General features: G+C 43.8%; 5 protein-coding genes across 5 annotated transcripts; 2 read left to right on the top strand and 3 right to left on the bottom strand.

The window, feature by feature from the left end:
- Window positions 1-402: 402 nt before the first annotated feature.
- CLUP02_01712 (1-pyrroline-5-carboxylate dehydrogenase) lies at window positions 403-2,340 on the bottom strand (the record flags this gene model as incomplete). Its single annotated transcript, XM_049280750.1, has 4 exons — window positions 403-575; window positions 652-1,601; window positions 1,657-2,129; window positions 2,191-2,340. The coding sequence occupies 4 exons, from the start codon at window positions 2,338-2,340 to the stop codon at window positions 403-405; spliced, it is 1,746 nt and encodes a 581-aa protein (XP_049136707.1).
- Window positions 2,341-2,980: 640 nt separating this feature from the next.
- On the top strand, window positions 2,981-4,078 carry CLUP02_01711 (uncharacterized protein; the record flags this gene model as incomplete). Its single annotated transcript, XM_049280749.1, has 3 exons — window positions 2,981-3,052; window positions 3,119-3,294; window positions 3,355-4,078. The coding sequence occupies 3 exons, from the start codon at window positions 2,981-2,983 to the stop codon at window positions 4,076-4,078; spliced, it is 972 nt and encodes a 323-aa protein (XP_049136706.1).
- Window positions 4,079-4,202: 124 nt separating this feature from the next.
- CLUP02_01710 (proline oxidase) lies at window positions 4,203-7,073 on the bottom strand (the record flags this gene model as incomplete). Its single annotated transcript, XM_049280748.1, has 7 exons — window positions 4,203-5,056; window positions 5,119-5,146; window positions 5,195-5,332; window positions 5,388-5,421; window positions 5,476-5,505; window positions 5,606-6,415; window positions 6,481-7,073. The coding sequence occupies 7 exons, from the start codon at window positions 7,071-7,073 to the stop codon at window positions 4,203-4,205; spliced, it is 2,487 nt and encodes an 828-aa protein (XP_049136705.1).
- An 838-nt stretch (window positions 7,074-7,911) lies between these two features.
- Window positions 7,912-8,754, bottom strand: CLUP02_01709 (glutathione S-transferase; the record flags this gene model as incomplete). Its single annotated transcript, XM_049280747.1, has 1 exon — window positions 7,912-8,754. The coding sequence occupies one exon, from the start codon at window positions 8,752-8,754 to the stop codon at window positions 7,912-7,914; it is 843 nt and encodes a 280-aa protein (XP_049136704.1).
- Window positions 8,755-13,062: 4,308 nt separating this feature from the next.
- On the top strand, window positions 13,063-13,356 carry CLUP02_01708 (uncharacterized protein; the record flags this gene model as incomplete). The annotated part of the gene is made up of 1 exon (XM_049280746.1): window positions 13,063-13,356. One exon carries the CDS (start codon window positions 13,063-13,065, stop codon window positions 13,354-13,356), a length of 294 nt encoding a protein of 97 aa, XP_049136703.1.
- Between the last annotated feature and the right edge of the window lie 2,149 nt (window positions 13,357-15,505).

Here is a 15,505-nt window from a genome sequence, read left to right as displayed (position 1 = left end):
TAAGACCAAATTACCGCTGTGGTGATTCCCGTAACACTCAGTCAGCATGTTACGTCACTTCTTAAACCCACAGGAAATGGAGCAAACCAAGGCCACCAATTCTTCGGCGCCGCCCAGGCAATTCACCTCTGGCAAGTGGGACGATAGTTGCTTCAAGTCTCCGTACTTGACCAAATGAATCAGAGCATTTGCGTCCGGGACGATACTAAGATGCAAGGTTGGTGTTTGACAAGGGTAGCTTCGCTACTTTGCGCAATTTGCGAATTTGCGGCAGGACTCTTGATGTTCAAGAAATGGGGTGGATGTAAAATTTCTTCATTTTTTGACTATCCCTAAATTACACAATGCGCCATTTTGCATGCAACCGTGACCGCGACCCATTCGGTATCCCACACACTGCACTTATTTGTTGCTAGGGTACAGGAACTCTGTCTGAGGGAAGAACTCCTCCTTGATCAATCTGGGGCTGACGAAGCGACGCATGACGTCTGCGCTTCCTGCCTTGTCGTTGGTGCCACTGGCGCGGGCACCGCCGAAGGACTGCTGGCCGATCAGGGCAGCGGTGGTCTTGCAGTCTGAGAGAGGGTTTGGAGTTAGCAAATGGATACACGTTGACGTTAGTGGTGGGGAAGGGAACATGGGTAAACTCACTGATGTAGAAGTTGCCTGCAGAGTAGCGCAGGGCATCCTCGGCCTCACGGATGGCGCGTCTGTCGTTAGCGAACACGGCGCCGGTCAGGGCGAAGCCGCCTCCGCTCTGGTCGACCTTCTTCAGAGTGGAGGACCACTCGGCATCGGGGTAGGTGGAGATGGCCAGGACGGGGCCGAAGATCTCCTCGTTGAAGAGGCGGTGGTCCGGAGAGTCGGCCACGTAGACAGTGGGGTTGACGTAGTATCCGTCGGAGCCGTCGTAGGTGCCGCCGACCACCAGCTTAAGGGAAGAATCCTTATTGCTCTCGTCGATAATGTTCTTGATCTTGTTGAAGGAGCGTTCGTGGATGACGGGGCCCATGAAGGCATCTAGCTTGCCGTCGGGGCTTCCAATAGTAATCTCCTCGACCTTGGACTTCAAGCTGGAGATGAACTCCTCGGCCTTAGACTCAGGGAGGTAGACGCGGGAGGTGGCGGAACACTTCTGGCCCTGGTACTCGAAGGCGCCGCGGATAGTGTGGTTGACGGCGTGCTCGATGTCAGCGGTCGGGTGGATGAGGTGGAAGTTCTTGCCGCTAGTCTCGCCGACGACACGGGGGAACTCGCGGTAGGTCTTCTTGCCGATGCCCTCGCCGATTCTGGCGTACAGGGAGCGGAAGACGTCGGAGGAGCCGACGAAGTTGAGGCCGGCGAATTCGCGGTGGTTAAGGACAACGTCAGTGACTTCCTCGGCGTCACCGGGGACGAACTGAATGACGTTGGGGGGCAGACCAGCCTCAAGGAGGATGTTGTAGAGGATCTGGCTGGCGTAGATGTTGCTGGGTGAAGGCTTCCAGACGACAACGTTGCCCATCAGCGCGGGGCCGGAAATGAGGTTACCGCCAATGGCAGTGAAGTTGAAGGGGGAGATGGCGTAGACAAAACCCTCCAGAGGACGCCATTCCAGGCGACTAAAAGTTTTTGTCAGTATCAAATTCATTGAAAATCATCGCTTGATCCACATACCTCCACATGCCGTCAGAACCACGGGTGGGCTGCTTCTCAAGAATCTCTGCCGCGAAGTTGCAGTTGAGTCTGAAGAAGTCGGCCAACTCGGCAGCCGCGTCAATCTCTCCCTGCCACATGTTCTTGCCTTGGCCGAGCATGGTCGCCGCGATGAGCTCATAGCGGTATTTGGTCACGGCGAGCTCTGCCGCCTTTTGGAAGATGGCAGCCCGGTCGACGAAGGGGGTGTTCTGCCAGCTCTCCTTTGCCTCCAGCGCCGACTCAATTGCTGACGAAACCTGCTCCTTGGATGCGAGGGGGAAGTTGGAGAACTTGGTCTTGTGCTCGGAGGGAAGAACGGTGTCGAAAGACTTGGCCGCGACTTGGGTCTGGCCGCCGAAGAAAAGGTCGCTCTTGGCGGGCAGCTGGGTGCGCAGCTTCTTGAGGGCCTCCTCGAGCTTTGCGCGCTCGGGAGAGTTCTTTGTGTATGTGGGCTGCAAAATGATCATTAGCCAATCCCTGAGCGTACCTCCTCAGATTCGGTTTAAAACTCACGTTGGGCTCGTTTCTGGGGTCGGGAAGTCTGAATGGCGCAGTCGCCTTCGTCCTTCTTTGTGTAAGAGCGACCGGGGCTGTGGTAGGGCGCAATCCTGATCTCAGAGATCCAACTGGTCTCGCAGACCTCATGACGCTGTGGACTTGCATTCTGACTGATTGTATGGGTATAAAGCTCAAAGATAGAAAATGATACACGAAGATTTCGTCTTGAGTGTCGATGGGGTGATTATGGGTGATGAACCTGTGCTTTTGATGAGGAGAGCTTGCTGATACTGCTTGAGATCATATGACAGCTTCGCAGTCTCATCGTCTTATTTGACAATGGCTGCTGCACTAGGCCGGTCAAGCTCCCGATAGCTATATGGCATCGTGAACCAATCAAGATCACAATCGATGTCATCTTCACAATCATGCCGAGATCGGACGGGGGTAGATCCCGGAGCGGAGGGGTTGCGGACGCCCTGCCGATATCTACATGCAGGGCCCCCGCCGGTGCGGAGTCATGGTGCATTTCCCCGCAAAATCGGAGGTTGGGGGTCTTTGACAGTTGCATCCGGCGGCGTCTGTTCCCGTGCTCCATCGCGGTTAGAGTCCTATCTTGATACATGGTGGTTCTACGTAGTCGACGATGGCTTCACGGAGACAAGTCCGATTACGCTGCTACAGCCATGGGTTCTGATTGATAAGTTTTAGGAAATGCGGCGTCATGGCGAAGACAAATCGATAACGTTAGTTGTGGGGCTCAGCTTTCACAACTTACTTGGAAGACAAGTTTGAAGCAGTCACAATGCTGTTAAATCCAGGAAATGGCTATCTATCACGGGCCATCCGTAGCACATCTGTCTCAATTAGCGGAGTTGTGGGTATGCAATGGGTGTAGAATAGAGATAAGTAAGGCGTTAGCCACGTCTACCAAGCATGGAAGACTGTCTGCGCTCTCCTACCCAAAACGCTTGTGAGAATGACTCGGCTTGAGACTCAACAAGGTCTGGAACACAACGACCACGAACCATGTTCCGTCTGGGGAAACTTGGCGGGTGACCTCGCGGCTGGCACCATCTCCGCAATCCTCATCTCTCCGGCAATCACAATCCTAGATCGGTAAGATAAATCTGCCCAGGACCCTTGGAATTCCATTGACTAAACAAAAACCGTTTGCAGAGCGGTAGTCGAGCGGACAACAACAGGGCGGCCCCTCATCCGAGGGCTCCACGCCCAACTACGCTCCGCCATCCGTCGACCCCGCGGCTTCTTCTTCGCCCGGCCCCTCGGGATCGTCTGGACCCTGTACGCAGCAACCTACGTCACAGCCAACGCCGCCACCACCGTGGCCGAGAGGTTCGACGGTGCAGCTGCCGCAGCGAGCACAGCTACCTTTGCCTCCACGTTTCTCGTCAACGTACCCCTCGGGGTGTGGAAGGACCTCCGCTTCGCAGAGATCTTTGGTTCCTCCTCCGGCGCCGCTCCCGAGGTGGGAAAGGCAGTGGTGGCGGCGGCCCCACGCAAGCTTCCCAGAGCCGCGACGGCGACGTTCCTCGTCAGAGACGCTGTCACCATCTTTGGGTCGTTTACGCTCCCGAACTGGATATCGGCAGCAATCCCGGACTCTGTCACGTCTTCCCCACATGCCAAGGCGACAATCACGCAGCTGACGGTTCCCGTGTTGTCGCAAGTCGTGGCATCGCCGATTCATCTGATTGCGCTGGACTATTACGAGAGGCAAAGCAGGCTACCGTTCTCTAATCGAGTTGCGCGGACGCGGGAGCACATGCCGTCGACGATCGTGATGCGATGTGTGAGAATTATACCGGCGTTCGGTATTGGGTGTTTGGCAAATTTGGAGTTGCGAACTTTCTTCCAGCAATGGTTTTCAGCATACACATAGCAATTGGTTAGAAAATAGAGATAATAGCATTGAAAGCATTCTGCAGTGCCAATCACATTTCTCAGTCGTGAATCGCGATGTGTGAAGATGCAACTTTTGTATAATAGGTAGTCCGACCTCTGAACTAATGCCTGGTATCATTGGGGTGAGGATCGCTACCCATGAGACGAGCGACTGTCACAGCCTCTCTCAAAGCCTTTCCAAGGTGTCCTCTTACAGCCCCTTCCTCCAAGACCATCAGGCCTCCGATTGTGCACCCTTCCGGTGATGTTCCTTGATCTCTCAGGCTGCCTGGTTGCAGACCGTTCTGCATGAGTGTCGCGCTACCCAGCATGGACTGGAAGATCATAGTCTGTGCAAGATCCCTTGGAACACCGACGGCAACGGAAGCATCGATGAGAGCATCTGCGATGACTGCAAAGAAGGCTGGCGTAGATCCTCCCACGGCGGTCGTAGCGTTCATCAGCTTCGGCGCAATCTTCACCGTCTTGCCAATCTTATTGAAGATGGCTTCGGTGAGCTCCATGTACTTGGCTGGCACTGATGGCTCCGAGATCTCGATCGCAGTAAGGGACTGAGAGACCATAGCCGCAATGTTGGGGAGCGTCCGAACGACCCAAGCCCGGTCCTCTGTGTTCTCGGATGTCGTTTCGCTTCCGTATATCGTAGCTTCTAGCTTGCCTCGAGTCCAGCCGGCGGCTACGCTGATCGGAAGCTTGTCTTTCAAAGCCTCTTTCGTACCCGGCTTGGACAGAACTTCTTCGACATCCGCGGGGTCCACTCCTAGCACTACAACATCCGATTTTTGCAAGGCCGCAATGTTGTCGCCCCTTGAAACCACGAGCTTGTCTCCTGCACTGGAGAAGCGTGTCTTTAGGGCCTCTTCAGACTTTTCGCTTCGAACACATGCGATGAATTGAGTGATGGGGAGGGTGTTGTCTTCCAGCAGTGATTTCAGAATGGGAATCCCTAGGTTACCTATGTACCGGTTGATTAGCATAGGTAGTTCGAACGATCAATCTCATATGATAGTAACTTACCACAACCCAAAATGCACAGCTTGACATCCTTGAATGCTTCCATGTTGACTCTTGTGGTCTAATGTGAGATGTGTACTGTTTGCCGGCTGATGAGAGGCTGGGGGTTGAGGGGAATCTGGGCTAATTCTCGCTTGGTTGAAGTTGTTGTTTGTCCGATACCTTTTTCGGCCGACTGCTCTGAGTTGAACTGAAGAAATGCCCCTCCCCCTACTATCTTGATGTGAATCGAGTGCGATAAAGCTACCCTGGTCCTAGTAGCTACCCCTCACACCGGCGCTGGACGGGAGATTCCCCGCCACGAAGCTAATCAAGTGGGGTTGATATACGGGAGGCCATCCGACACAACATCGACCTCACGGAGTCACGGCACTCTCTCTCTCTGAGTCTCTTTACTCGGAACATATCACGAGAGACCCACACATGTCAGATAAGATTAACGATTAACGAAGAAAGATCGATTTGCTATCTTTAGCCAACAGTCCGAGACCGGAAGAATCTAGACCGCAGTCTCCTGCCCACCTCCGCCTTGAGCGCCGCATACTCGTCCACCGTCCTGGAAACGGCATCCCGGTTCTCCACCGCCCTCCGCAAAAGATACGCCACGCACTCGCCCATGCTGCCCCACGTCGAGCATTTCCACACCTGCGGCGAAGGGTCTTGGCTCCCCTCCTCCTTGAGCGCCAGCAGCGAGAAGCTGACCTCGTCCGACATGCCCTGCAGCTGCGCGAAACCAACCGGCACCGTCGGGAGTCCTTCCTTTAGCCTCTGCTGGTGGAGCTTGTGCGCCGTGACCACGCTCTCCTTGTTGTGACTCGCCAGGAAGAGGTTGAGCGAGGGGAACGGCTTGCCGCCCGGGGCTCCATATTCTCCAATGTGCCGCCTAAGGGCACCCTGCGCGATGCTGTTGTAGGCGTTATCAGTATCCTTCTTTGTGTCGTGAATCAGGGACCGCTCGTCGAAGCCCATGTAGGCGCCTCTGACTAGCTTCAGGCCGTGCGTGAAGCCTTCTTGGTTGGCCATCTCCAGGTGCTTGGCCAGGGTGGTCGGAGTGCTCTTGAGATATGCCTGGTAAGTGTTGTAAATCGTAGCGTAGCCGTCGCGGTTGAATTTGCGCATCAGTTCCATGCCTGCAAGGAAGATGCCCCATTGGAAGTGTTGAGACTCGGCGTCAAGGAGGAGTCTCACGCCACGGTCTTTGCATCTTTGGCTCACTTCTTCGAGGGCTTGCATCATTTGTTGGGGAGGCAGCTGCCTTGCGGCAAAAGCTTCTGTGACACGAGGGCCGGCTCCTGTAAGTCTGCGAGTTGGCAATGTTAGCAAATCGTCAGGTATCATAAGGCGTATAAGTGATTTTTAGCTTACTTGAGAGCAAGTTGATCGCCATCACCAAGTAGATCGACAGTCTCCAAAACACCCTGCCTCCAGGACTCGATGGTAGAATCGAGACCACTCTTTGTCAGATCCTCCGACTCGATACCCAAGCCGTGCTCCACGTTCGTCTTTGCATCAAAAATTGTTTCTTTCGCGTATGTGAGGATTGTACCGCGGAAACCCATAAATCTCAGGTGCCGCATGGTCTCTTGCGTCTCCTTTGGTGTCTCTCCCGCACAGAACTGCTTGTAAAAAACGCTCTTGAGCAAAGAGTGAAGAACAGGGTTTCTGTCGACATCTGTGAAGAATCCTCTGTTTGGTCTTGTGAAGAATGATAGCGCTGCGAGTGAAGGGCCGAGGAGCATAGGCTTTGAGGAGATGGCAGAGACCAAAAGAGACCTCATGAGAACTGGTGTGGGCAGAGCTGCCAAAGTAGAAGGTGTGACAATACCAGTCGCCTTGTCTGCAACTAGGGGTGCTGTAGAGAGTGACCTTGGTCTAGTCGTCTTTGAGAATGCGGTTGTGACATGGCGGCTAACAGGCTTTCCTGCCGTGAGGGAGGATTTGCAGTATGAAGGCTTCATGGTGAGAATTACTGATGTGATGATGATTATTCTGACTTGAACTCAATAGTATCTACTAGAGCGGACGCATTGCCTTTATGATGTGGCATGTGGCACATCGTGGTCCATCCTGGTGAGCCGTACCAGTTCCCTTTCCTACACACCAACGCATAGCTGATCCATCAGACGCTCCCAACGACATCGGAAGTGTCAGAATGCGTATACTCCTTTGGAAACTCAATAGACACACAGCCACGTGGATTCCGATGCCAGCTTATCGATACCCCGCTTAACAACGCGGGGTAAGATAGCACAGGCATTCATGTCTGGCTGTCACGAGGTGACAAAGATAGGTGTGCATGCAGTGTGCGCTTCCGGTGGCACATCTCGGGGGTCCGTGATGACGGGCTAGAACGAAGGTTCGCTGAAACCAAAACCGGCCTTGGAATCCGATTGTTTTGGGTCATGTTTGTGGGGGTGGACGGATCTTTGAGCGACTGGTCGGTTTCGAATCCGGATGGGTTGAGTCGGAGAGGGGGCCGATGATAGTCTAAGTCGGGGCAACGGGTGGCAGGTACGAAAAATGCGCCGAGTGATACGAGCATCGCGGGGATTCGGCCTAGGTCCTATCACGGAGCACCCCTTGATTCCTTTGACTAAGTGAAATGGTCTAGTGATCAGTCAATGACTAGTTGCAGATGCATTGTCGAGATGCATTGTCGGAAAATCCAAACCAAGGGATTGGTATAAGCCCGGCATTCGCTCCGTTGAGGGGTCTATACAAATACCGCCGGCTACCTTGACCATATGGGGCAGATAGTGGCGGGTTGTATAGTCGCTATTGATCAGAGAGATCTCCTCAAGGCAACTTTCCTCCACCTCTTGTTGCCTGTCCCACCCCCGAGTTGGTCTTGTCCTCAGCGTACCGTTTGTACACCTCAATATAGGCATCACCGTCACTTAGCGTATCCTTTACGCTTTGCCTCTCTTTGATAGCATCGTACCATTGCCTCCACCTCTTCCATACCGCTTCATCATCGCCGCCTTCCCCTTCAGAGGGGATCCCAAGTCCTCCTGGCTTGTAATGATCGAATAGGAACAGACGCATGGCCCAAGGGGCTATCATCACGTCCACGAGACTGAATGTCTTTCCCAAGAACCAGGGACCTTCGGAATCCATCTGTGCAGTCAAAGTTTTGATGTGACCCAAGAACTCATCACGTGCTTTTTCGATGCTGTACTCCTTCTCTGGAGTGTGCTGAATAAATTTGTAAAATGCCGGCACGACGCGAGAGTTGATGTGATCGATCCACAACCGGCACCTCGCACGATCATACGCCGCCTCCGGGAGAAGGTGCGGCCCATAGTTGTTCCCGGCATATGCTTCCTCAAGGTACTCGGAAACCACAGTGCTGTCGTAGAGCGGTCGTTGCTCGTTGCCCTTCACATCCACGGGAACGGCCAAGGTCGGGACCAGCCCCCGAGGGTTCATCTTTAGGAACTCGGGATCCTTCTTGTACGGGTTAATCTCGATGTACTGGTGGGGAATCTGTTTTTCGTGGAGGACGATCCATGATCGCTGGACAAAGGGGCAGAACCAGCCGCCGTAGAGCTTCAATGGGTGCTCTTCCGAGTGCTTTGCTGCGAAGTCGGCTGCGGCACCCGTGGTACGCGTGCCGATTGATGTGTCCACATTTGACATGTTGCCAAGTAGCACGAAGTTGAACTAGAGTTACAATATGCCAAATGACTGTGGCTCAGCGTTCTCTAGGTTGTTTTGTTGATGAGGTATTATGTGTATCTTATGTGGCGATGGTAAAGTTCTAATGATGATGGAAGTGATGCGACCCCTCTGATGACGTGTTACTTTACAGTAGACAGCCGGAAATATGGAGGTCTCGGCCGGCTCTTACTGCTGGTATCCACTTCAAAGCCGTTTACTTCGGCAAATACCTCCGGATTACCGCCGCTGCTATAACGCCTACCTGTCGGATTAGAAGTCTAATTCGACCGCGGCGTACGGCTAACTGCGCAGGGGCTAATTAGGGGCCCTATTTACGATTATTATAGCTAGCCTAACTTACGGTTAGAACCTCTTTCTTATACCTACGTAGATATTTATATAGTTTAATTAATCTTTTTATTAATAACGGTTCGAACTAACTACCCTATAATAGGGATACTAATATTAATTAGTAGTTAAATTTTACTATCGTAAATTAGTAAGGTATCTTGCTATATAAAAGAGACGACTTTTTAATACTATATAGGATAGGAGATTCGTACTAATTAACCTTATGGAAGTAGATAAAAAAAGAAGCGATTTTCGAATACTATACGGAATTAAGTAATTATAGCCCTTTACTACCTACGAGAGGTCGACGTTTATTATATTAAAATACGTTAATTAACAGAACTACTTAAGTAACTAGCCTTTTACTATCGCCCCGAGTAGCTTTTTTACTAAACGACTTTTCCGTAGCCAGCCCGTAATTAGAAATTAACTAGTTAAATTAGTAAAAAGAAATACTTACGTAATAACTACCTACCTAATTAATTAGCGTAATAAATAAGTTTAATAATACGATATAAAAAAGTACTATGCGATTAAAAAAGGGGATCTTTAAATATAAATATTCTTACTTAGCAATAAAAGTGACCCTATAGGAGTTATTAAGCTAAGAGATCTATAGTATATAGAAAAGTTTATTACTATAAGGATCTTATAAGTACGACTATAAGCCCGCGATCTAGACGACTTTTTTATAACTCCCTTAATTACCCCCCGGGTATTATTTAAGAATAAAGTATAGGGGATAGTTTAATAAGGGAGGAGGGGATTTAGAGGTCTTAATAGTATTAAGTTAAGAGTATTACGGATCTCGGAGATTAATTTAGGAAAAAGGCGGCTACCCTAAAGTAGTCCTGCGACCTCTTATTAGAGTTATTATTAGCCTAAGAAAAGGCTAAAAAGACGAGGATCTAAAGGGAAAAGAAAAGAATTCTCTAGAGGGCTACTAAAGGGCTTCTTTTTATACTAGCTCCCGGCGTAAGATTATTAATTTTAAGAAATTAACTAAGTTATAAAAGGGATTATTAGTAAGCGATAATTACCTAACCGTAATTAAGCTACGAAAAAGACTATTTAAAAAATATAAAATAGGGTACTAAGAGGCCGTAAAAAATAAGATCTTTAAGGTATCTAACCCTACTATATATAAGTAATAAGTAGGCATTTTTAGTAAGTCCTTAAAATTTACGATTTTATAAAAAGGAGGGCTTAATTTTATTAACTATACTTAACGGCCTATACGGTTCTTAATAACTTATATAGCTCCTTTACGAGCCGCTCGGTATTTATTTTTAACTATTCTTATAAAATACTACTTTAGAAGAGGTAGGTTAAAGAAGGAAGCTATTTAGAGATTATAAAGAGCACGAGGCTTAAGAGGCTAGAAGTGTACGGGATAGTAGAAATCGGTAACTAATAAAGATCCCGAGACTAATTACTATATTTTCTTATAGTAATATAAACGTCTACTACTATTATTATAAAAAGGAGCTATTAAAACTTACTTTTTTATATTAAATAAAAAGGAGGATCTTAGTAAGTACGATAGCTAGCGATTTAGAAAGGTAGTAGTAATCGTTAGAAATAGTAGAAACGAGAGTAGTAGCGAGACGGTAAGAGGAAGCGGGAATTTCCTAAACCCTAATAAATTCGTTAAGTAGCAAAAGTACGGATTTATTATAACTAGCGCGCGGATTAAATATATCCCTATTAAAATTAAATATACTAGCGACTATTAATATAAGTATAAGCTAGAGTACGACCTTTAGTAAGTTAGGGTAAAGAAGAAGAGGATAAAACCCGATCTTAAATAGAATCCTAATCCCTTATAAATAAGTAAATATTAACCTAGATTATTAGGGGACGTAGATATATAGAATCGCGGATTAGCTTAATAATAAGTAAATTAACGCAGTATTAATCTATTTAACTAAGGTTTATAAGAAAAAGGGGCTATAGGGGCAACCCCTATTTTATAAGATCGTAAACGACCTTAATTACTAACTAAATAAATAGTTCGTAAGCGTAAGCTTAAGAATTGCAAAAGTAGTTAATAGATTCTTCTATAAGCGAGGGGTATTATTAGCGTAATTATAATTACGAGAGCTATACGAAATATTAATAATAATAATTATAAAGGAGGAATTCGTACTATAGAACTAAGTATAGGTCGATAGAGCGTATAATTACTTTAATAAATTTAGAAAAAGGGTGAACGACCTAGATTTCCTCCTTATAATTACTAATAGAAATTTATTATTATAAAAGGATATACCGGGGTAAAATATAGTACTAGAAGTACGATAATTAATAATTCTACTTATTTCGATTTATAACTTATTACCGCTACTAACGCGAAATTCGGCGCCGATCGGTTAGTAAAAAAGGAGGTAAACGACCCGAAGTTATTAATAATACGTAGTAACGTAGGGATTATATATAAATATTAAAAATCTAGTAATAAATACGAAGTAATTTATAGACTTTAAAAAGATCTTTTTAAAAGAGAAATTATATTCTAGGGGGAAGTATAAGGTCTTATAAGAAACCCTAACGATATTTTATAATTATTATAAAAAAGTCGGAATTAGGGAGTATTAGTACTATTTAGTAATTAATATCGTACTTATAAGTAAAGCCTCTAATTATTATTACGAAGCGGTACGTAATCTCGATTAAAACGACTTTTTTAGTATAATTAACGTAATCCGAAGCCGCTTTAAGACTTATAATAAGAACTTAGAGCTCCTATTTAAGTTACGAGCGATTTTTTTTATATCTATAGCTAGGATAATAGAGGGTAAATTATAAGTAGAGATCCTTAAAGAGCTTATCGATCGAATTGATAAACTAGCGAAAACTTAGCTAAATAAGGGGATAAATAAGCAGAAAGTTAGATATCTCTATACCGTAGTTTAGTATATACTAGAGGTAAAAATAACCCTATACTAGGTACCCGAAAATTACGAGATACTTTACTTAAGGCTAAGATTTAGTTTTAATATTAAGGCGAGAATGCCGTACTAAACTTATTTCTAAGTATACGACGGCCCTTATTAATAATATTAGGTCGATTAAACGTATAATAGGAAAGGAAAAGAGGCTAGATATAGTAATTACTAATAAAGAGGCCTAGATTTGTTAAATAAGTAGAGATTTAACTTATAAATAGAGTAATAAAAGAGGTAATACTATATTTATAAAAAAGATAGATATTAATTAAGTAACTACTCTAAGGAAGAGCGTACTAAATTATATAAATAGTATAGAAAGTTGAGGGTAGTAAATAATAAAACTAGCCCTCGTCGGTTTAATTAATTCCTTGTTATATATAAGGGTAGATCCGGGGGCACGGAACTTAGTAACGGTAGTTAAAATAGCGGCCTAAAGTATATACTCCCTATAAGAGATTCGGAAAATAAAGAAGATCTTACCTCCTATATTAACGAATTAGATTATAATAAAATTAACGATATTAACTACTTTTTTTTTACCCCGTTAGCTTCTAAAGGATATACGAGGCTAAACGAATAGAGAGTAGTAAAAGCTCTTAATAAGTAGGCTTTTATTTACGGATAGTAAGGGAAGGTCCTTTAAATAACGGATATAGAGGCGGCTAAAAGGGCGAATTTAATAAGGCCGAAGCCTATTTTTTTAATAATTAAGGAGAAGACGCTATCTCTCTTAATATTTAAAAAAAAGGAATATAGTACTAAGTAAATCTAGGGGTAGCTAGAGGGGCCCTTTTTATACTACTTAGATCCCTTAAATACTAAGCTCGTATAAGTATTTTATACGAGCGAAAGGTATAGCTTAGATAATTTTTATAGGATTATCTTAAATACTAGTGTATTATAATAGTTAACTAGAGGAAAAGGGTAATTCTAAGTATTATAAAAGATCGCGCTAATAACGCTTAATATATTAATAACGGGTATTATGAGGATTAGTTTTAGCTTAGGTAAGGAAATCGTCGCCCTGGGTATAATAGAAGTAGAGACGTATTTTAGAACGATAACTTTTTATATTTTACCCGTTAATACCCTATTTCTCTTATATTTAAAAGATATAGATCGACTAGGTATTATATTTAATAATATAAAGAATAGAATCTCTAGCGGTAAGTACTTCGAGATAGTTAAACGACGATGGGAGTATGCGTTTATAAAGCTTATTAATAATATAAAGTTAATTAATTACTTAACGGAAAGTGAGCTTAGAAAACTATACTAGAGATTTGGGTACCTATTAGTTACGAGGCTATATAACCTCTTAAAGTAATTAGGTAATAATAATATCGAAATAGGGGCGCTAGAGTGGTTAATAAAAGTATGCTACTAATGCTAAATAAATGCGCAGAGCCTACGTAAATTTAAATTTAAATTGCGTAATAAGCTTAACTTTAACTAGGAAATCGTTATTAATATTTTCTATTTAAATAGTTAGCTAGTACTATATATAATTAACGTAGCTATATCTTTTTAAGTAGGGCAATTCTTCTAGGATTTATAAATAAAAATAGTATAGGTAGCCCTATAAAAAAGCTAGATCGATATATACTAAGGACCGCTAGACAGTATTAGAACTAACGCTAGTACTAGTTTTAAGTTAGTAAAATTTAGGGATAATACGACGGCCTATAGTATATAGCTAAAAGTCGTACTTATTAAAGCGTATTATAGTATTAGAAAAGTAAAAAGGGCATACTAATAATTAAAAAGGGCGTTTAGAATTATTAAAAAGGAAAATCCGGATTTTATTAATAATAAATGCCTCTAGATAGTACTTAAATACTATAACGATACTATAGGGCCTAACTGACTTATACTAACGCTATTAATATTTAGAGCATATTTAAAAACGACCTTAGCCTCGCTACTATTACTAAGCGTAAGCTAACGAGCCTAAGTAGTTAAAAAAATAATGCGGGTACTGCGCGAAGTAAGTATAAAAAAGTAAGTTAACGAGGTAATTACTATGCGTAATAGGCCCGATATAGGGAATAATCTAGATATACTACTAAATTTAGATATATAAGTATAGCGCGAAATTACCTAATAGTAGGCTAGGCTATATAAGTTAATTTCTATTAATAAGCGCTCTTATATAGTTACGAGAGATCGTAACTAGCTACTTAAAGTATTAATTATAGTAATTAGACCGTATTATATAGATCCTAACGAGGTGATTTTCAACTTATAAAAAGAAGAAGAGCTAGGGGAAACTATATAACCCGTAGTAGAGGTATAGGAAATTATCCTTAACAAAATTGTCGTAATAGTACTAATAAACGACGAGGAAGAGGAAATTACTAAAAGGGTACTAATACTACTAATAAGACGTCGCAAAAGACTACGATAGTAAGCCCTAACGTAGTAATTTATTATTAATAATAAAGTAATTAATACTTTTTATATAGTAAAAAAGAAAGCCGATTTCGAGCTAGTGGTTAAATTACGTAAAGAAGGCATAATTATAATTACTAAAAAGCCGTATAAGGGATTAGATTTTATTAAAGTAGATACTCTTTGCGATCGAGGGGTTTATTAATTTATTTTATATAACTTAGAAAAATATATAAACCTCTATATATTTAAATTACGAATAGTTCGTAAGATTAAAGGGAAAAGAATACCCTAGCTATATAAGAAGTCTAAATACGTAATTTAGGGGTACGGCGATGTTAAAAAGGCGACGCTACTTATATAATCGCTTATTATATAGCGCTATAGCTAACGATTAATAATAGTACTAATAGTATTATTATAGAAGAAGGGATATAAGATTTAGAGCCGTAATATTACTTAGGCCTATACTTAATTGGCTATAGGGCTTATAAGGAAAATCTTAGCCTATTTATTAAAGGAAATAGTTAGTAAGTACTTAGAAAGTACGATTATTAAAGTACTTAAGCTACTATATAGGCTCGTAGAATCGGGTACTTATTAATAGGCTACTTATTATAATTTTTATATTAATTAACTATTAATAGTTATTTTTACGTACGACCCGTACTTATTAATTACGGAGTATAAAAGTAACTAATTTAGGATCGTTAGAATATAGACCGATAATATATTAGGCCTATTTAATATTAACTTTATAAAAAAAGAGGATAAGGAGCTTTAAAAAGCGGGCTTCGTAGCGAAGCTAAAAGAGGTCTTTATAATAAATACCCCTCTAGTATTTAATAGTAGGATTTTTATAATTAAAAAAGAAACCGTTATTTTTTAATAAAAGGGTTAGGGCGAGAAGATTAACCTTATCGATCTAAACGTAACTAATATTAAAAAGTAATATAAGGCTAAGCTTGCGCAAGGGGTATATATTACGAGTATTTATTAATTTAAAGCGACTTTTAATTACGTTAAAGTAGCGTAGG

This window comes from Colletotrichum lupini, chromosome 1, assembly GCF_023278565.1.
Source record: "Colletotrichum lupini chromosome 1, complete sequence".
NCBI classification, from domain to species: domain Eukaryota; kingdom Fungi; phylum Ascomycota; class Sordariomycetes; order Glomerellales; family Glomerellaceae; genus Colletotrichum; species Colletotrichum lupini.
This window is presented reverse-complemented; position numbering and strand designations above follow the sequence as displayed.